The 23442-nt window shown below is 32.2% G+C and overlaps 2 protein-coding genes across 3 annotated transcripts; both read left to right on the top strand.

The window, feature by feature from the left end:
• The first annotated feature begins 11636 nt into the window (after positions 1-11636).
• On the top strand, positions 11637-12896 carry LOC139095161 (mite allergen Der p 3-like). Its single transcript, XM_070646421.1, has 6 exons — positions 11637-11794; positions 11849-11917; positions 11981-12248; positions 12336-12352; positions 12434-12578; positions 12641-12896. The coding sequence occupies exons 1-6, from the start codon at positions 11675-11677 to the stop codon at positions 12817-12819; spliced, it is 798 nt and encodes a 265-aa protein (XP_070502522.1). The 5' UTR covers positions 11637-11674; the 3' UTR covers positions 12820-12896.
• A 125-nt stretch (positions 12897-13021) lies between these two features.
• On the top strand, positions 13022-15166 carry LOC139095154 (chymotrypsin-1-like). Of its 2 annotated transcripts, XM_070646413.1 has the most exons (5): positions 13022-13720; positions 13775-13843; positions 13899-14177; positions 14333-14477; positions 14537-15166. In XM_070646413.1, the coding sequence occupies exons 1-5, from the start codon at positions 13538-13540 to the stop codon at positions 14713-14715; spliced, it is 855 nt and encodes a 284-aa protein (XP_070502514.1). In that variant the 5' UTR covers positions 13022-13537; the 3' UTR covers positions 14716-15166. The 2 variants fall into 2 exon arrangements, with proteins under 2 accessions (XP_070502514.1, XP_070502513.1); XM_070646412.1 differs by having other exon boundaries at positions 13022-13843.
• Positions 15167-23442: the final 8276 nt, after the last annotated feature.

The raw sequence follows: 23442 nt of genomic DNA, 5'->3' as shown, positions 1-23442 counted from the left end.
AATAAAGAAGATCCAAAAATCGCTCAACTTCCGATAAAAATTAATGAAAATATTGCGTGAGCGTAAAATTTATTTATGTTGATGATTATGAGCAGATAAATTATGATGTATGCATCTAAAATGAAATGGAAGTGAGAGATGAAGATGATTGACATGTTGGATATAAGATCCAGTGAAGCATCTAAAATCATTGAATTGAAATGAGAAATGAGGATTAAAAGACGTAAAGAGAAAAATTTGATGTAAATTGAATGATTAGTTGCAAAAAAATCCTTAAGACATGATGTATCGTTGATAAGCATCTATAGATGAGTGGGATGGTTGATGTGATGTATCAGAATAGCAAGAGTTAGACATAAATAAACATTAAGTATTGACCGACTTTATATCTTGATTGTTCTACAGACAGACGTCATTCAATTGATGAACGATTGGTTTTATGCTTGACAGATTTGGATTTGGTATTTATGAAGACTTAATTTTGGATATGCTGTTTATGTTGATGGCTATTTTCATATTTTCAGCAATTTCATCGTAAAATCTTATTTATTATGTCCACAATTAGACACAAATCTATTCTTATAATCAGCATCACTCAATGACTGTATATATCCATGATTCTATATCTATTCTGGTAAACATTCAGCTCATATTCTCGAGTAAGTACAACGCTTGATTTGATGTTATTTTCAACATCAATAATTGATGTGTTTATAAAAAGTGTCAGTCACATACTCAAGTGTGTGTGGATGAAAATGATTGAAATGTTTTAATCTTCGATTATTTGATATTTTATCTTCTCTTCTTCCTTCATACTGAATTCTTTTGTAGTTGATATTAGAACTGGATATAACCTAACTTTGACCTATCTGCAGACTAGTTGAAGAGACTCAAATAATTGACAAGATCAAAGAAATGTCTAAAGCGAATTTGCATTCATCATGTGCGATTTGTGTCAAGATTCATTGCTGTCAATCAAAAAAGAATTTTTAATCTTCTGTGACTCAGATGTGAGATATTAATAAATTCACAAAGGAAGTATTTTCATGCATTTCTGAATATGTCTCTGTGTGCATGCATGTGTGGGATGCGAGAGAATCTTTATTAATAACACATATAAACCAACTAATTCAATGACTGAATAATGTCATCATAAGCAACAGCAACAATATTGTGTGAATGATTGGAAATGACGATGATGAGAATAAAAAAATCGATAGCCATAATTAAAAGCATTTTGTCATTAATGGAAATGCATGTCAGATATATCCATGTGTTGGGTTGTGTATTTGATGGATTTATTTCAATTTACTAATTGATGATATTCATGAAAGGCTCAAAAGCTAAGCTTAAATTTTGACATTATTGAAAAATGGATTTTGTTGGCCTTTTTTTATATCCATAAGCGATAGCTTGATAACAATAAAATTATCATCAGGTATGTTAGTCCATTTAATGATATGCTGAAAGCTTTCATTGTTGTAATTAACCACAAATATCAATCCCGTACACAGACACAGTCACAAATACCCTAAATGAATGATGTTATTCATTAAACACAGACCAGATATTATTGGCATGTTTATGATTGGCATGATTTAGTGATAATCAATGTATTTCAATAAATGTCAAAGAGACTTTTGACTGCAAGCTCTTTAGAGGAATGACATTTAATTCAAATTTTATTCCACATGTCACATTTACTGCTTCTGTCTTCTATGGAGACATGAGACATGAGATTGAAGTCAAGCAGTGATGAGAATTGAAATTTCATTTTGCATACATGTCAAGTATGTAGCTTCAATTGACAGATTTGTCATTTTTTGATCTCATCTTACTCATACCAATCAGAATCAGCACATAAATTCACATCAGGACATTGAAAAATTTAATTGAAAAAATATTTTTTATTGCTAATTAATTTAAATTCATTAATAGAAATTATAGTATGTAGGAACAAAGCCAACCGCTATCATTGGTTAACAAAGCATAAAATTTATTTGTTTATCAATTTTTCAATACATTTTTTGGCTTCTGCTGATGATAAATTTTTATGACAATTGCACTTTTTTGTGTAAACATTTTTCGCATTTTCCCAATTGACAACAAAGCATGAAGCAACAAAAAATGTATAAAAAAACTAGAATTGCAATAACATAACATGAGCATTGACATGATTTATTTCCATATTATTTTATTTTTTCATTAATTATTTGTATTTACACAATAATAACAAAATAAACGAGCTGAAATAAAATTTATTTAAATCACATTATGCGATTTATGTTTGACTATATTCCATTATTATGCATGTAAAGTTGTTCCTTTTTTCCATATATTAATGTTTTATGTGGTTATGTGTGGAATTTCTTTTCTATTTTAAATAATTTATATGACTATGTGCATGCTTAATAAAGCCATAAGTAAAATGACAATGATGTGAGCATAAACATCATTTCTGATATATTTGTCATCGATTTGTGCTGTTCCTATGCTATTTTTTATGTTTTTCACTCAATCAACATGCTCAATATTTCCGATAGAAATGGAAATAAATTGACACGATGAGCTTTACATGTGACATTATTACTTTTTTCAGTCATTTCATTATAAATTATGCGTTTTGTTATGTGCATGAAATATGTTTGCGTTGTTTTATGTGCCATGCATATGCTTGCATCTAATTTTTCCTCATTTATTGATCAAATAACTATTAAATTTGCATAATATCACAATTTCAAACACTGACATTGCATGAAAGTTGATTTTTTGATGACTTTCAAGAATTTCAGTTCCGATTTTATTTATGTGAAATAATTATGCGACAGATGTCAGGCTCAATTTCATTGATTTTAAATTATTTGATCTATTTAATGACATTTTTCAGTTCTCTTAATGAATATTGGAACTAAACATTTTATGCAAAGTCATTGCAACTCTTCTGATGTTCAACTACAGCACTTAGTCATGTTTAGTTCCCAATTCATTCTATTTGTCGAGTGACTCAACATAAAACGTCCTCAACATAAAAATAAGTACAAATAGAAATGAGAAATATTATTAATGATGGATTAAAGTGTTTCAACGTCAAATCAACCCTTTCTTTATATTCCGAACTACACAACAACAAAAAATGATAGTTATTCGTCACTTTGTGCCTACAATCGATGACTATGTTTAACATAACACACAAGATAGATAGAGAAATAACAAAAAAACTAATATAAATCATCTTCGACAGTTCCAATTTTTATTGTGTACGAAAAGTATTTTCATTGTAGTTTGTCTGCTAAATTGTATTCGGTTCCTTTTCTATTTATCTCTTATTTCTTTTCAACTTATCTTCCTGTCTGTCATATAAAAAATAAAATCATCTCAAAAAGAAGCGGCGAAATTGAATGACATATCAATCATAAAAAGTCAAAAACTTTATTTCATTTCAAATGATTTTGCAATTTTTAGACTCGATTTTTTTTTTTATTTCAGCACTGCCGACAATATATATTTTTATTTTTGGGTATGAACAAGATCACATCGCGAACTTTTCACTCTAAATTGTTTATACGTAATAATAATAGAAGAGATAAATGTGAAGTGCGAGATGTGACATGAAGTGCGATAAACTTTCAATAAACTTTTGACAGACATTCACGACACAAAGATCAAATAAAAGTTTTCCTTCCTCACTCCGACTCCTATCATGTCATATCATGTCACATTTATATTTTTCATGCGTATTTATTTCCAAAACAGTCAAACAAGCTTCACACATCCATCAAATTTCGAGAGAACTTTTCTTATTGAATTTTCATGTGGAAAAATGAACAAAAATTGATGGATGGATGTCACTTTTTTGCTCTACTCTTCATCTACATCAGGTCGCAATGTTGCCCGTCACATGTCATACACAAAAGTGCCATTCACTCCATCATTCATTCACACTCCTCGTCATCATCATCAACATCGTGAACTTGTAAGGCAGAAATCCCATCAAAAGGAGAATTACAGTAAGCAGAACAAGCAGGCAAAGAAGAATTAATCATTCATATTTTGTGACAGTCATCCTTCGAGAGAAATGCTCAAGAGCTGTATATTGATGATGGTTTGATATTGAAAAATGAAAATTAATTTATTATTGATTATATTCCACCTACTCATGTCACATAGCTAGAAATTACTTAGACATCAAGTATTCAAGTCAATTCCATTTGTCATCTCCATCATTGTCGGTCATCATCCATCTATGAAGATCTTGTGTCTCTTTTCTATTTAAAACAATTGTTGATGCTAATGAGAATTTCATTCATATTTCACATCACAGACATTGTTGGATATCCCGTAAAAAAAAAACTAGCACAGAACTGAAATATTTTTTTAATGAATTCATAAGAACAACGAACAAGTTGATTGATTGCTTATGAAATGTTGACGTGTATGAGAGCTGTGAAGATTGAAAGAGAACAACAACAAAAAAATATGAAATTCAATTAAATTTCATGACTGACATTTGATGGACGTGCTGCAACACAATAATAATTTCAGATATGATGTTGATGATAATGATTGTATGCATTCAAAAAATTGCATATTCATGCCTTTATGCTGAACATTTTTCGTTTGAAATTCATTTTCAAGGTCAAACATATTTTAATGGGATGTCTGTTAGTCGTGGCTGTTTATTTGCGCATTTCACTCAAATTCCATTCAATTTGAATGTGATTAGCAGTTCCAATTGACAATGACACAAGTTAAGCAGCTAAGTGCCTTAAAAAGAATGAAAAGCAATCTGTTGAATATGTTCATGTATACGACAAAAATTGCGAGGATGATTTGCTTCTGTTGCTACTTTTTTTTCATTCCTCAAAAGCTTTCCCGTACCAAAATCATTTGACTGTGTTTGCTTGTGAACCTTTGTGATTCCTGTATGATGCTTTGCTGTTATTGTTGATGATTTGAGTAAACGACATCCATTTTATGCTGTGTAAATACGTCAATCATTCACAAATTTTCCTTTTCATTCTCCTTTTTCTCTGTTGCTGATGCTTTGTCATCCTATTCATTTTAGCCATCACTCATTCTATTCTCGATAGATGACTGACTATACATACATGAGAATGTAAATGGATAGATTGATGCTTTTATGTTATTTTTATTTCTTATTTCTCATATCACATCACAAAAAAGGGATGAAAAGGAAGAAATTTGGAAATATCTATCAATATCGAGTGACTAACGAGTCATATTAAGCACGGATATAATGGAAAAAAGAAAAGCTTTTTGATGGTCACATCGGTCACTTTATGCTTTTATGTATTCCCCATCACAAAAGCATAAATCACTCAAAGGAAGACAGGAACGAGGTAAAATTCAGATGAGAATTGCAAACATTTATATGAGGATGTTATACTGTATATAGCAATGCATAAATCTTTTGATAATTACTCATACATGAGATACAAAAGTCTCAAAATATTCAGCATGGACAATTCTATCTTTGAGATTCATATTTTTAATTCCGAGCAGGACATGAGATTCTCAATATGAGATAGTATAGAATGAAGGAGTTCTGCTGCTCGGGATAATGTTCATGTAGTGTATAGTATGAAAAAACAAACTATATGCTCTATATGAACACAGAATAGAGTAGAAATGTTCATGTACACATACTTTTCTTTAGCTTTATCCCAATCATTCCTCTTTCTCTGCTTCTTTTTTTGCCTTTTCATTATCCTTCTGGGAGACATCTTTCACAATAATCTTTTATTTCAAATATTTTTTCTCCTCTTTTTCTCATTTATCCATTACCAGAATAACTATGTTGCTGTACTCATTTCACTTTGTACTTCCATCTGTGGATCTTTTTCATTTAAAATCCTTAAAATTATTTGCTGTCATAGATTGTGTACACAGAAGAATATGATGGATATGAAATGACAATTAATGAAGTCAGTTGGAAGGCATTAAGTTGTAAGTCAATGCAAATGAAGTCTCAACATGACAATATAAAGATTCCTTCAGCCTCTCCATCCGTGTTTACTCACACTTTGTTTTCTATCATCATCATCGCTTGTTTTGCTTGGCACAACAGTCTTGGATGGAATGAGATGGATGTGAAGTGAAGTGAGTGGCATAGCGTGGCGTGATGCGAATGTAAAATAAAGAATGAGAATCCAAATTGTGGAGTGAGAAGGATGAAGAGAAAATCTTTATTTGTTAATTTTGTGAACAGATGGAATTTTCCATCATATTAAGTGACTGACAACTTGACATTTCTGTCTGCGACAAGTTCATTCTGTGTCACTTGCACAAAAAAATTCTTTTTCTTTAGAGTTTGTAGCTTAAATTGTTGTTGCTGTTCATAATAATAATGATGATGATGATGAAAATGTATGCATGCATGTGGATTTATATGCGGAATTCATGCATGAAAAATATGTGTCACATATATGAGAATATCATGGAAGAAGTTGGAGCATTAGGCCATCAGCATCCAATAGTAAATAAATTCAGCTCAAAAAGCACCAAAATCAATGACCTTAACTTCAATTCATCCTTTCTATATTTGTGATTGTTTGTTTGTTCTAGAAATGAAAATCGAATGTTCGATTTATTAATATCCTCCGTCCATAACGAGAATCTGTCTTTCGATCAAAATCATAAAAATGTGTATTATGAAGAAGATGAAGCTTCGATGTATGAAGGAGATATAAAAATGTTACAGACAGATGAAAATGTAAGATTGAAGTAAAGCATAATATTTATGTCAAATAAAATCAAACTTTTTTTTTTCCTCCATCTCTGCTTGCTTGCTGCTGCTTCTTCAATCTCATTTCATATCAGTGGAAATGCTCACCTTGTTCTTATTTATTTTGTGAGTCTTTCTCGTTAGTTCTTTCACGTCTCTCATTTATGATGCTTGTTATAGTTCTTATATTGAACTTTCAATCCATAATGACATTACCATCACAAATCTTTCATTTGCTGCTCTATACTCAGTTATTGCTATACTTTCCAGCTCAAAGTCCCATGAGTTTGAGTTGCTTCCATTTCTTCAATATTAATTCTTTGACTTTTCATTTTTCAGCATATAACATCGATGGCTGCTGCTTAAACTAAAAAGTAGTAAAAATGTTGAAGTTATGGTCAATACATGTGAAGTCGATGGAAAATTCTCATCAAAATCGTACCCGAACATAATCACAGAACATGAGAGAGTTTTTGGATTAAAAAAATCGAGCATTGAAAATGTAAAGGAAGTGTGGGGATGAGGATGAATTGGGAATCAAGAAGAAAAAGTTTTTTTTGTATTTTTTCTGAGGATGAAGGAGTCAAGAGGAAGAAGAACGTAACGAGACAGATGGGAATGACAAAAAACTGATTGGACAGCAAACTATAGACACATCAAGCATAAAATATAAAATATATTGAGTAAGTGAGAGCAGCACAATAATTTATCAAAGTTTTGCTTTCTCCATCCAGTTAGGAGCTGAATTTTTTTGAAAAATGTTCCTTCCTGCTATTTTATTCCTCCTTGCACGATACGACACACATATTTCACAATAACGACACTTGCACTTGAATTTTTCTTATATTTATTTATGTACATGTCTATAAACAGCACAAGCATAAGCTATTGCAAGTACAGTGACTTTATGCTGCAATACCAGCCAATATGGATAGTTTTGGAATAGCTGTTTATCACATGAATGAATGAAAATGAATGAAGTTATAGGAAGGAGCTGTGATGCCCGTAATAAATCTCTATTTATGGCATTTTTCGAGATTTTTTTATGTCCTTTTTTTTAGAAAAAATATGATGCATTGAAAAATGCTCGTTGTACTTCATCGGAATTTATTTTTTATCATTTGCTGCAACTCCTTCCTCCTTATTTATTATTATACTGTGAGATGTTAATGTTATGTTGGAATATATCAGCAATATACAGCAGCTAGTCGACTATAAAATACTGTCACTATGTCATAATGATTCATATTATGAATTGAAATATCTTTGTATGTACGTATGTTGTATATCCATACAATGGACATCTGCTAACACCATCAATATTTATTGAATATGTCAATTTATCGAAACTTTTCTTTGAACCTCCACAAATTTTCCCTCATTCTAATTCACTTCCTCATCCTTCCTTCTTTTCTAGTCTTTATTCATTCTTTTGGACTGTGCATGAACAAAAAAAGTTTTTCATCATCATTTTAGAACTAGATATTCACACAAAACCATATGCATGCAGTTGATGTTCACTCTATGTGTATATGGAAGAAGTAAGAGAGTCCAGTCTGTATACAGTTCAATAAATCGTAAGAAAAGATTTGAGTCATGAAAACTTCCTTCCCATTCCTTCCAACATGCTACCCCGACCCACATCTTTTCAATATTCTCAATAAATCACATTGTGTAAAGGACGGACGGAAGGATAGAAGATTTGATTTCAAATCAAATCACAAAAATGTTGACGAAAAAATGTTGCGGGTGGAAAATTCATCTGTGATTATAGAATTGGACATTGAAGATGAAAATGTTGAGTCTTGAAGTAAATGACATTTGACAAATAATGAAAGGAACTAGTTTCCAATTTTAAATTGAAAATTTTCAAGATTGTACAAAATTCAGGATGTGAGGAGGATTGTGGGAAGTAAATTCGAAATAATTCTCAGCATGTCTACAAGTTGTACATGATTATTATCCATAGATGAGTTCTGAATTTAATTATTCTTTGATAGTCCGCACTTTTCAGACAGCAATTTTTAAAGAATTGGATGTGACAATGGGAATTTTTTGGGAAGAATAAACATTTTGGAAGTGGAGGAAGGGATTTGTGTTTATTAGGGAATGTTTGGTAGTTACGTAACGCTAACCCGATAGGTATAAATTATTTTTGGCAGCCTAGATGCTGTCATATGGCGTCCAAGTGGTCCTAGAGTGCTATGTGGCCGGTATCTGACTGTGATGAGAAGCCTGTGATGATCGGGTAAGGTTGGAGAACGGAGCTTACGATTGTGCATTAGAAAGTGTTACAATAAGGAACGAGAGGATCCAAAACGCTTTATTAGCGGTCCATAAATAACGAACATTCCTCTTTTACTGTTGATTCCTGTAAAAACTAAAATTCTGGATACAAAATAATGAAGGTCACATTGTATTTGACGAGATAAATTTTTGAGAAAGTCATAAGACATAAAATTATCAGCAATACAAAGCAGCACAAAAAAAAAGTTTTTGCTCACGTATTCACAAGTCAAAATCTAGCATCAACTCATTCTGCATCCTACAAAGTGAAATTTTTTGCTTTCTGTTTTGTATCCTTTCCTTCATTCCTCAACTCCTCATTCCTTTTTTATGTTTTTAATATGAGTTGTTGACATATCGTGCATGACGAGATTAATTAATCGTCCTTAACTGACGCTGATGAGTGATTTTCTCATTTTCATCTCCTTTTGCATTCCATGTTGAAGGATGATGAACATCAAGAATGGTAAGTCATGAAAAGTCGTTTTGTGTATTTAAAATTGTGACTATTGTTGTGGCATCAAAATGATTTTTCCATGGGTTATTTTGATGTGGATGTGATTCACATATGATAAATATTAAGACAATGATGCTGATAATCTAGATGGAAGTGTGGGAATGATATCTTGTGGGATGAAAAACTTTTCACCTTTCTTTTTTTCATTCTCTTTGGAACTAAAATATAAAAAAATCAATTCTCATCCTCTCATTCACATTCCCAATTGGATGTGCCATTCATTCATTCAATCTATCTCCATCTATCTATTGTTGCAAAAGTATTAGTTTTGTCTATACAGAACAGCAAGAAAAAAAAATTCTCTATTTTTTGATGTCATGTCTCATATTGATGGCTATGATGAAAATGGCAAGGAAAGACATCAAAAAGGATTTGAAGGAAAGTTAGGAACAACACAGAAAGTTGAGCATATTTTGGCAATCAGTCCAAATCAGAGCTTGAAGTAGAGTCAACTCAAGTCGACTTTTCCATATAAAATTCGAGTCGACTTCGAGCTCTGGTCCAAAAATGTTCATTTCCACATGAATTTTGGTGCACATAATGATTTGTACATACTGAATTTAATATGCTCAACAAGATATTTTCCTTCAATTTTTGAAATTCTCCGAAATCCTCCGAAATCAAACACAACAAAAATCACCCGGTCAGACAACCCTTCCCACTTCAAAAATGTTCGTTATCTTCTTTCCCAGACAATCACAACGATAAACATCAATCTGTAATACCACCGAGAGCAATGAGCAAGAAAAAAATCTTTTTACCGCTCATAGAATCAAAATTTATGTTCTCAGTTTTGAGTTTTTTTCTTATTTATTTGCAATAATTCTCATTTTTTTTCATGATTTCTCTTTGCTTTTCCCCTCTAAAATTTACGAGCATATCTATCAGTTAAATAATCTCTTTAGAATTTATTTTCTCAATTTTCTTTGTTCTCATTCTCTTGGTGAAATTTTGTTTTTTGTGTGTTTTTATTGTTGGGATATGAATTGATGATCTTTGGCAGCTCAAATTTATTATTTGCAACTTTTTGGTCTGTGTAAGTACCTGGCGATCATGGACTTACTTACTTACTTGAACCATTCTCCGACTTGAAGTCTTGGTTATTACAAAAGGCCTTCATCTGACTCTGTTTCTGGCTTAATCACAAAGCTCCCCGCGTTACTGTTCTATACCAAGTTGCTTTTAGAGCACTAGGGAGTCTTTTTCCATTTGGATTCCATCCAAGCGTACGATTATAGACACAAACTTTGAACTCATTAGATATTTACCTGAACGGAACAATTCAACGAACCTTATAATTGTCATTATAAAATGTCGGAATCAGCTGTCAATGTGCTGTCAGAGCAACTTCAATTCCATTTTAGTCTTCTTCTCAATTTTAGACTCAGTTTCAATTTCGGTCTTAGAAATTTGTCGAAATCGAGGCTTCGGGAAACCTTACAACAAACTCTTTGACTACAGCATCAAGTCAGAGTCGCACCGGCTAAGGTTGAAAAAGAATCCGGCACCAAATCAGAGTCACGTCGTCGTGGGACCGGATTTTTCATCGATTAACCAATTTTTCCTGGATTGGATGTGTTGAAAAGGACTGTAGAGTTCCCAATATCCCAAATTGGCAGAAGTTATCAAAAATTAGAGCTGTCTACAGACGTTCTTTAAACGCGGTAGTGCACTCCAGTCAAGGAAGTAAGTAAATAACCAATTTGTGCTATTCAGGAGAGTCCAAAGCCTGAAAAATTTGCAAAACAAGTGCTTTGAGATGCAATTGAAGTTTATTATCCTTCAAGTCCATCAAAACATCATTTAACGATCTGTAATAAAAATTTACCATTCACTCCCCAGCTATAAATTACCACTTTTACAGCCGACATCACTGAATCATAAGAAGCTATTATAATATTGATCAGGCACTCATAAAACAAATCAAAAAGCACTCAACATGTAAGTTCTTAATTAATTATCGAGTTTCAGATAATTTTTAATCCAATAATTAATCAACAGCCGTACCTTATCTTATCGTAAATGACTGCAACTTTAAAACAGCTGAAACTGAAACATTTTTAATTGAAAACCTAAAGTATCTGATCTATTAAGTCAGTTGTTTGTTGAATTTTCGAGATTTAAGAATGGGACTAAAAAATATAATATTTGTACTTTGTGCTTTTGTTGTCTATGCTGAAGCCACTGAAATTGCTCCATTTGTTGTAAATGGAACTGATGCAACTATTGAAGAATTTCCATTTTTGGTAAATTGTTGCAGTTAAAAATGTGATAAAAAATTAATAAATTGTGTCCAAAAGGCTTCTTTAAGGTATAATAATTCGCATACATGTGGATGTACATTGGTTAATGAAGTTTGGGTCTTGACGGTGAGTCACAAGCATTATTCTAGTGCTGAACTTGCATGACTTTAGCCATTTGTCTATTTATAGGCAGCACATTGTGTAGCTGGTCGAATAAGCCGAACAGACTTGTTCAGCGTCCATGTTGCATCTACAATTTTATATCCATCAAATCCAAATATTGTCTTCGCTGAAACAATCTATCCACATAAACAATACAATGCAAGCAATTCATACATCAATGACATTGCCCTAATCAAATTAAAAGAACCGCTGAAAATTGAAATTTTTGACTGGAAAGTCAAGTTGGCAATGAAGGGAGCTTATTATAAAACAGGAACTCCAGCAGTCTTGGCGGGTAAATTGTTGATGTTCAAGTTAAGTTTTCCTTTTTAAATGATTAATTTCTTTATTTATTTTCGGAATCAATCACCGATAAATGTAGGCTGGGGATTAAATGGGGTATGTACATGAATTTTGGGAATTCTGTTCCTTAAATATCAATAAAATATATCCATAAAATTTAATAATTTCTCCTTGTAGACCAATGCAGCAATTCAAACGACACTTCAAAAAGTAGACCTTCAAGTATACACAGCAAGTGATTGTGATAAGCTCCACAACGCGACCGTTCATCCATCGAATATATGCGGAGGTGTTGAAGGCGGATGGAAAGGACAATGCAGTGATAAGTTTAAATGAATTTTTTAAAATTTAATTTCAATAATTTATTTTGTTTCAATTCTTTACGAGATTCCGGTGGTCCCTTATTGGTGAGAGGCGTTCAAGTTGGAATTGTAAGCTGGAGTGTTAAGCCATGTACAACACCACCATATCCAGGTGTTTATGCATCTGTTGCACATTTTATTGACTGGATTGAGGAAACAATTGGATTTAATATGGGACTCAATGTCTTTTTAAGTGCTTGAAAATGCTGTTCAATGTTAAAGTCATACCTACTTAGCTGATAATAAACGATGCGTTTATTTGATTTGATAACGTTAAATGGTCGACTTTTTGACAACTTTTTTGATTAGCCAGATTTATTTATAGCTGTTCTTATTAATTTTGAGATTACCGGCTGGAATTGTTCATAAATGATGTCCATCAAAATTTTCGATTTTAGACAGACTATGAGTATACTTACCCTAATGACCGTGCAGTTTGTGACCTTGAATAGGATTCCCTGATATTTACTTAATTACTTCCTTGGTTGGGGTGCATGTATGCTCATTACCGCGTCGAAAAAACGTCAAAAGCTGGTTCTATCATTTATGAACTTCTTGAAGATCGGCTTCTACACATGCAATCCAGGAATTCCTTGATGATTCCTATAAATCAGTGGTAGACAATCTTCCATTTTTCGCGGCACATCTTGATGATAATCCTCAATCGCAACCGCACACGGCATACGCTTCTTAGCATTTCTAAACATTTTTGCCGGCACTCAAGTGTGCCGCGTCATACAGACTACCCAGACTGCTTTAAATGATTACAAGTAAATTTTTAATAACATTTACGCAATATTTTGTCTGCCTCAACATGTTATCAATCTTTTGATGTGATTAAATCCTTTACTTCACTATTATTAATCTTATCAAAATGTTTTTGGAATTTCTAATCATTCAAAAATGAAGCACTTCCCCAATGAAAAGATTTAGGTTATTAACTTTACTAGTTAGTAGCTTTTTATATTCCGAGAAATACATTATGGATTTAAAGGCTCTTATTTTAGTTATCTGTGCCTTTAATTTTTACGCTGAATCCAGTGAAATTGTTCCATTTGTTGTTAATGGAACTGATGCGACTATAGAAGAATTTCCATTTTTGGTAAATATTTTGATTAAATTGAATAAATTTGAATTTATCAATATTTATTGTCAGGCCTCGCTACAATACAATCGGACTCATTTTTGTGGATCTACAATCATCAATGAATGGTGGATTTTGACGGTAAATTGACATAATTTTGTTAAATTTCTTTAAATTGACAAACTACATTTTATAGGCAGCACATTGCGTATTTAAACTTCAAATAGAACTGTTTAGAGTATTAGTAGAATCAACATACTTAGACAACAGCAATCCAAATTTAGTTCAAGTCGATTATTGGCTAATTCATGATGGATATGATGCTTCTGACTATTATATTCATGATGTTGCTGTTGTTAAACTAAAGGAACCGCTCAATATTAAACTTTTTGATTGGAAGGTTAAGTTTGCTACGAAAAGTGCTTATTATCCAACTGGAACTCCGGCAGTCTTAGCCGGTTGGGGAACAAATGGTGTAAGTTTAGAAAAGCTATCCCGTGCAGCACATTGTGTTTGCTAAGCACCATATTGGAAGTTACTCTGGCGGCACAATATCGACCAATTTCAGACCGCATCGTGGGTCCGTTCGGTATCTGCCAATCTTTAATTCCCGAACCTTTTTCATTACAGACCGTAGGTTCAAGACAAAATACTTTACAAAAAGTAAATCTTCAAGTATACACAGCAAGAGATTGCGACGCTTTACACGCTGGTATTGTTCGTTCAACAAATATTTGCGGAGGTGTTGAAGGCGGATGGCAAGGCCAATGCATTGATAAGTATAGCTGTTGTGCATAATTGAATATCAAAATTGAATTAATTTTCATTTTATACGAGATTCCGGTGGTCCTTTGTTGGTTAATGGCGTACAGGTTGGTATAGTGAGCTGGAGTGTCAAGACTTGTACTACTCCTCCTTATCCTGGAGTTTACACATCAGTTGGACATTATATTGATTGGATTGAGGATAAAATTGGATTGAAATTCAGTCTGAATAATTTTATTGTTGGTTAAAGTTGTTGTGAAATTGTTTCGAATAGCGCAAGTTAGTTGATTGATTTAAAATTCGGCACTAGATCGACGTGACTCTGGGGTGAAGTCAGATTTAAATCAAATACGGCATTAAGTCTAAGTCACTATGCTGCCTAGGGATTCCAGAGAATTTTCCCAAAATATCGGGACCTTTTTTTGAAAAATCGAGATATTTTGAGGATTCGTCAGGACACAGCAACGAAGAAAGGGAGAAAGTACAGCAGCGGGTCGGCAAAAACACAGCAAATGAGAGTTCTAGTTTTGCCGTCTTGGAGCCGGATCTTTAATCTATCAATCAATTTATGATATTCGAGGAATTGCGACTCAGGGAAATTAGGAATTGATTTTTGTGGTGAATTTTAAATGATTTTGATGTCAAAAAATAGCACAAAAGAGAGAATAAAAGTTCAAATTCAACAGTTTGTAATTTAAAGTGATTAAAAAATAATTTTGGTGATTTTTTTAAGATTTTTTCAAATTTTTAAAAATTGATTTTTGAGAATTTTCAAATAGAAAATTCAAAAACCGTCAAAAATTCATATCTACCTCAATTCATAGCTGCTTTTTCAAGGATCAAACAAAAATTCCACAGCATGTATATTTTTCTCTCAAAAACAAACCAATAAAATCTTCAAATATCCATTTTAAATTCTCTATTTTATCAAAGAAATCATGTAACATGAAGCACTTCATAAATAAGTTCCTGTTTAAAATATAAATACATCTTAAAAAGTCTTGAGAGAAATTCAAACTGACATTATACATATGTTAACATTTCTCTCAGGAAACAGTATAGAAAACTACATCAATTAATCATAAATTCTAATTGATCAAAAGCTGAAAAATTTAAAATTTTTAAATACATTTGACCAATTAACCCATTACAAACAGTCGCCCGGCTTTTTGCTTACATTTACATACATTATCATAATCAGTAAGGTTTCATATGGCTCTGCTTATTCTCATTTTATCAGAGAAACATGCAGTTATACTATTAAAGTCACACTGAGTTAAATTGCTTAAACAAGTAAGTATTTCGATGTTTTACATGCAACAGAGGTTGTGGATGTATCTGTAACTGTGTACATATAGGACATAAACGACGAAGCGTAAAGCATTTTGCTAAAACATTTTGTAAAACATAAAACATGAAGTAAAACATTAAGCATGTACACGATATTGTATTTACACAAATTCTACACCAACACATATCAATTTGCTAATCGCTGCTTCTGCTGGTGCACAATATAAAAAACCGAACACTTCAAAGTGATTCTTTTTTATATATTTTTTAACATGCAACTGAAAAAAAAGTACGAAAAGAAGAATTGAATAAAGTAAAGTTAATTCGATGTATGTTTCTTTGCGTTTTGATTTTTTCGTTCTCGTCATGTAAGCGATTGTAAGGTGGAGCAAAATCGTGATTTATTACCTCACTCGGTAACTTTAATGTTTTTATTTTCTCTCTCATATATGCATATATATATACACAATAATAATAATATTATCGTATGCAGTTTTTAATATATTTATTTTATTGCAGAATATGTAATTTTTTAAGCTGTTCCAGTTGGTCGGTCAAAGTATATTTTTGTCGATATTACTCTGTATAATTTCCATACATGTATGCTGTTTCTAAGAAGAAAATATTAAGCAGCATTTTTTGTGATACATCAATTTGACGAAACAAAACGCCTGCGTATAGATGACGAACATAAGAACTCAAAAAAAAAAATAAGGAATAATAAGACCATCAATGACAACAGCATTTTTCTTATACATTGAAGCTTGATTTCTCAATACAACACACAGAGGGATTTTGACAAATGATTTATTGCTTTTAATATGGCGTCGCAATTGAATGAAATATCCATCACACAAATATTTTATTTTTATTTTCTGTCGTCCTTCTCACTCACTCACTGACTAACTATTTATGTGTTTTAATAATATAAAAAGGGGTCCGTTTTAACAAGCACGCAATTTCCTGCTTGAATTCCCTCATCCATTTTGATTATTAATTGTGTGTGATGGAAAAGAAACTTGATTGAAGAATTGAACATAAAAAAAATGGTATAAAAAAATGTTGAAGAATTTTGTTGGGATGGAATGGAAATGAAGCGCAATATTATTGATTTTTTGAGAGACTTTAAGATGTTGTCGTTAATAAAGCAAAGGAATTAAGTGAGTTTGTTGAGTAAAATGCATGAGATTGGTTTGAAATCAGTGTGGTAAATTGAAATTTGTCGGTTCCAATCCTAATATTCACGTCCGAAAGCCAGATGTCAATAGAAAAGGCCAACATTAGGAACGCTAAGGCCGGCATGATTATGACGTAGGGTAGATTTTACAATTGTTTGTTCTTCGATATGAAATTATGATTTTTTAATATTTTTTAATATCGGATATCAGGCTCAACTGCTCAACTGCACTGCTTATAAAATACCAATATGAAGTTAGAGTTCCTTAGCAACTTAGAACCCAGGAATAAAGAGTCTAATTTACAGGATTACATACAATTTGTCACTTTAATTTAATATATAAATAAGGGAGTTAAACCCGATCGTCACAAGTGTTTCATGGCAGCCAGGTGGCGGACACATGGCATTCAAGTGGCAATTTTTAATGGAAAATGATAAATTCTTGAATTTTCCTAAAGCCTCAGTTTTGACGAATTTTCGAAATGAAGACCGAGGATCCAAGGGAATTCTTTGAACTTTCGCCCTCGACACTCGACAAATATCGAGACATAGACCAAGTCTTAGCAGATATGAATAGGGTGTCCAAAAACGAGAATTTTCCCGGGAACGGGAATTCCCGTTTCTTAAAAAAAAGTTCAAAAATTTGGAGTAAAAATGACCATGGAATATTCCCGTTCCCGAAGGCTATTCCCGATCCCCGAAATTTCACGGATATGATAGCTAAAACTGTGACAAAAATAACAAATTACAGTATTGAGTTAGACGATAACTCAAAATGAAATCAACTAAAAAAATTTAATTCTATAAAATCTTATTCAGAGCTCGATATCGACCCAGATTTTATATGGAAAAGTCGACTCCGCTTCATATAAAATTCAACTCAAAACCGATTTCTGAATTCTCATTCGAGAAACTTTTTTCAAAAATCCCAATGAACTTTCCACCAACTTTCCATCAAACTCAGTCCGACAGCCAGTCAAACATAAGCCAATAACCCCTCCGACATAAAAAAAAACTCAATTCCATCAAGAACTAGAAAACATGTAAATATGAAAATTATGTAAATTGAGTGGAATCAATCAACATAACCACAAATTTCCATTTGTTCTTATTTCTTCATAATCAAAAAAAAAAAATAATAATTTCATCGTCAATTCGTTTCCCAAACTAAATGCTAGAGATAAAATTAATATGTGCGTATACGGTATGAAAGAGCAACGACACAGAGAAACGACTACAAACAGTATGGAATGTGTGAGAATACCCTTTAATATTATCCCCCCCTTACCAGTCAAGGTCAAATGTGAATGAAATTATCGATTTTTATTTTCTTCTCTTTTTGCAAGCACTTTACGCAACGTGGATATATATAGTTTCATATATATATATTTTTAAATTCTCAAACAACAATAAAAAGGCTATAAAAATATTTTTATAACCTCTTGCAAGCAGAAAAAAAGGAGAACGTTTTTCATATGGGAGCTCTTAACTCTGCCGCTGATTCAAATTATCGATTTTTGTTTGCTGCTTCTTTTTATGACACAAAAGGAAGGAAAGAGCGAACAAACAGCCAAATGAGAGACAGAGAAAGAAGAAAAAAAAATCAGCTGTAATTTATGAGACGTTCCGCGAAAATGTGCCACTTAAGATTATTAAAATAAAAACAATAAAAACCGATAGCGCCATATACCAATACAGTCACACAGACAGGCGATGTGAGAGAGTGAGAGGAAAAAAAAATCTTTTTCTCGTTCCAAGCATGTGCGATTTTGTAGGGAAATTGTATACAGTTCTTTTTTTTCACGAACTCATAACATTTCAGCATGTACACGAAACAAAGAAATTCACTCATTGCCTTATCATTCGAAAAAAACGAACATGTCAAAAATGTTTGACATGAAAGGAGGAGCTGAAAAATTTCTTGTTTTTCTAGATTTTGATTAGGAAACATCAGGGATGTAGCTTAAAGCAATCAATCATCAACAATCAATTTTCAGTCAAAAATTTCAAAATTTTTAATTTAATAATTAATTCCAAAATTGAATGTTTGATGCTTCACATGTCACACGACACATTCAAATTCGTTCCATCTCCTCTCATTTTTTTTTATTCTCATTCCGTACTGTGCTGTGCTGCTGCTATGTTTGATGTGTGAAGGAAACATTGACGAGTGAGAGTAAAATTATGAAACGCCTTCGAGGTGGAGCTAGTCATTGTGAAAAATAATAAAAGCAAAAGCAACAATCAACATATTTGTGTGATGCTGATGTAAATCAACATTCATGTCATACGAAGACATTGAAAGAAGCAGAAAAAAATAATAATAATACAGAGTTTTGAAGAAGAATTCATAAATATTTGACACATGATGGATGGATTATTGTTATTGATGTTTTTCTCATTTAGATGCTTATGTAATGCTGCTTGCTTTTTTTTTTTTTGATATGGCGTCGGTTATAAATTTTGATCTTTCCTTAATTAATTTTTATTGCTTCTTTTCTTTATGTGCTTGGTGATGTTTTAGTTCAGAGCGGATATATGATATTTAGTGCTATTAATAATGAAATTATGATTCACATGAGATTTTTATGGACATGTTTTTGAATATTCAAACGATTTGATTATTGAATTTATTGATTATATCTATATGCATGATAAATTCTCAGAGTTTGGAAGTTTCTTTGATTTTTTTTTTGAATAATCCTAAAATTATGATTGAGTTTTTGCACATTTTTGGGAAATGTAGCCAAATTTTACGGAGGAATAGCGGATTTTAGACATGTAGAGTTTCTGAGGAATTATTTCTATGAACAGATGGCTATGTCGTCATATAAACATACTACTTTGGGTTTTTGATTTCGGGATTGGACTGAATGTATTCATGCAAAATTTTCAAATAATTTTTAAAAATTTACATTTGAAATGTAAAACTTACTTATATCCCGGGAAATCCCGATCCTGATCCCGATAGCGAGAAAGCATAGTGCCTTAGCGAGTAAGGCATGCTGCTTGGGTCAAGGAATTTCGAGCTTAATTCTACACAATCAACGTATGAATTCTTTACTATTCTTAGTGTTCTTATGTTGTCCAAAAAATTTTTCTCATCGCCATAAGTATGAGCATCTTGTGAGCATCTAAACAGTTGTTCAACATCTTTTTAAGCGTTCCCAAGCGACGTAAATGAATATGGCTCAGATACGGAGTTTTAACGGCTCCGCCAAACGTCTTCATTTGTGTAGCTCGGAGATAAAGTCAGAGTTCAGACAAATATTCGTTAGAAATTAACATCAACTGAGCATTAACGTGCCATTTACCAAAAATAATGTATTTTTGTCTACTCGAGCTTGGAAAAAATTGACTAACCACACAAGGTCGCGATATTCTTACTGCCTTGAGTAATATCTAGGATACATAACCCTTAGAAAATTTTTTTATGTATCAGTTCAAACACCGTTCTTATTGAAACGTTGATAGTTTTTCCAAAAATATAGCTAAAAAATCTAAATTAAGTCTATATCCAACTAATAAACTCACTATATCCTGATACATCACTCATTATAAGTTAAATAACCTCAAAATTAGTCATTAATATTTTTCAAATATTTTTAGACATTTCTAAAAAATGTCAAATATTTACGACTCTAATCTGTATGCAACAAAATTTGCATAGATTTTCGATGATTTCTAGAATTTCAAAAATGATAATCGAGACAAATTTCAAGATTTTAAGTTTTTTATGGACCAGGTGACAATCAAAATTTATTAAAAATATTTTATGACTATTTTAAATTTATAAATAGCTTAAGATTTGTGTATGTTGAAATTTTATGGGAACTAGCTGATTAATTCAATATTTGCAGTATTTATGACAATTCATTGAATTTATAAAATGTCTCAGCAAACAAGGACATTAGCAGAGGGTGAAAGAGATTCGTCTATAAAGAGAAATGAAGGAACATAATTCAAAGTTTTAAGACAGGACGACTGTAATAAATCTGTCAAAAAACTGCTTTTCTTTTTTTGGGTTTTATATACTTTCACAATTATACATACAGGCACACATACACAGACATACGTTAAGAGTATTTTTCTGCTACATTATACGGTCTAAATGCGATGTGTTGAGAAAGGGCCTGCTGTTCTGTAGGAAAGAAAGAAAGAAATTCTGAATGCATCACATAAGCCTGCATACGGAGAGTGAGTTACACAATATAACATAATACTTAATAGTTTTTTTTTTTTTTTTTTTATTTTCTTTTCATCCAGAAAGAAATTCTGACATTTTAAAGATTTATGATGCTTTTATCAAGTAAAAGTTCCTTTCTTTTCTATTTCGTCCTTTTGTCGTTCATTTCCCTTTAGATGATTCATTTTTATGAGTCTATAAAGGCAGTTTCCAAGGCCAAACTAGTTGACTGATGATACATAAATTTTGTGGTAACATAAACCACTGAAGAACATCTTTTTTTTTGGGGATGTAAATTTTTATGACTTAAAGTCGGTGTCTGTTAAGGAATGAGAAGAAGAAGCATAAGTATGAAACAGTGGTGGGCAACCTGTGTGAAGCGGAACACGCATGTTCCGCCAAAAATGTTTTGAGATGTCATGAATCGTATGTCGTTTGCGATTTCGGTTGAGGCTCACCGCCAGGCTTGCCAAACCGTCAAGTGTGCTCCGAAAAATAAAAGGTTCCCCACAACTGCCCATAAACAGCAAGAAAATCAGAATCAAAAGAGAAATTGGAAAAAATAAATTTCTGGCAATTGTTTAAAGTACTCTTTTTTTATGTATTCTCACATCCAACGCAAGTCAGTGCCTCTTAATAAGTTTTAATTATTGATTTATTGCCGATTGTTCAATTAAAACGATTATCCAACATGCGCTATGTAATAATAATGATGGAAGCGATGAATATTTCAAATTTATTTTTAATGTTCCATATTCACATCATTTTTTAAGTATTCAGCTTACTTATGCTTCACATTCATAATTAATTCAATATTCTTTTATTTTATTGAGTTTCTTTTATTCCGTTCATCGGGTATTAATATCGTGAGGTATATAAGCAGACATTGTGTAAGAAAAAATATGGCAATAAATCAATGACTGAAACTAACAATTAAACCTCATCAACTGAGTATGGGAAAGAGACATACACAATATGTTTCAATTTGATTCGATGCCGTGTCAATAAATTTTATTTTTTTTTTTTCATCTTTTTTTTTTCTTCTCTTTTGTTAGTTTCTAGATTCTATTCACAGATAAATGGACATTCATCATCATGACGTAAGTTGGAATTGGTTGGAATGAGATACATGTTGAAGAATTATCAAATTTTGATGGAAGAAAAGCTTTTTCGAGTTTGAAATGGACATAGATCGCCATTTTCACTATTTTGTGTGATTTTTGGGTATGAGCTGAGTGGATAGGCGATTCTGTCAGTTCGAAATTAAGACCACTGTGACCGAGTGCTTAGGCAACAGACCGCATATCTGTATTACTCTATTGACAGTACCTTGGTTCGATTCTTACTAGAAATCAATCCCTCATAGTTTGATAGATCTTACCGAGTCTTCATAGTTCCATTAATTCATATTATTTATGATTACTATTCGCATGTGTTTACAGTTAGAAGCTATACTCTAAATCGTTCAACGTTATGAATCAATTGACCTGATTATTGATACTTAAATGACAAACATCTGATGAAGTTGTTGAATCATGTATTAGGAATTTTGATTCTTATATTAATTTTTGCATCACGAGCATGAAAAACTATATCAGGAATAGGTGAAATAGAAGTAGTGACTAAAATGGAAGCGGTGGTGGTCCTAAGATTAGTAATGTCGTGAATATTGCATCAATTTAAGGTGGTCGGAGAATTTTTGGCAAATTATCGGGAAACTTTTGGAAAAAATCGAGACACTTCTAAGTTTGGCACTGCTGGGGATCTTTTGGACTATTTTATGTCTTAATATTCAAAGCACTTGTTAAATTAGGTTAAAAATGTGCAAAAAAGTGCAGATAATATTTGAAATTTCGACCTTCAAAACGAAAATGACGAAAATTTGTTGAAAAATCAGAACATTTTTAGGCTTTGTCGGGATTCAGAAGCAAGGCTGAACAATAGAGTTGCGTCCCGGCAAAAATACAGCAGATGGACGCCCTAATTATGAGCAAGTTATTCAAGAAGCCATCAAGAATCGGTGAAATAGTATTAGTGACTCCAGTGGAAGTAATGGCCTTTCATGCTAGAAAGGTCACAAGTTGAATGTCGTGAATATGGCAATAATCCTTGTCATGTCGATAACAATATGTATGATGATTGAGAGATTTGTATGATGGACTCTGTTAGGAGTCGAACCCACGTAGTTACAAATATTCGATTAAGATATCCGGTCTCTTGTCTAACAATTCGACCAAATAGGTCTTATTGTCGCACAGGCAATTGCGTCTATACAGTAGCGACAAAAAGTATTGAGACGGTCTTTTATTTTTGCATTTCTTG

The sequence above is a fragment of the Chironomus tepperi genome, unplaced genomic scaffold (genome assembly GCF_022539635.2).
Source record: "Chironomus tepperi strain 1889 unplaced genomic scaffold, CSIRO-AGI_Ctep_v1 contig_362, whole genome shotgun sequence".
In the NCBI taxonomy this organism is placed as follows: Eukaryota; Metazoa; Arthropoda; class Insecta; order Diptera; family Chironomidae; genus Chironomus; species Chironomus tepperi.
The sequence above is the reverse complement of the archived record's forward strand: the minus strand, read 5'-3'. Positions and strand labels throughout refer to the sequence as shown.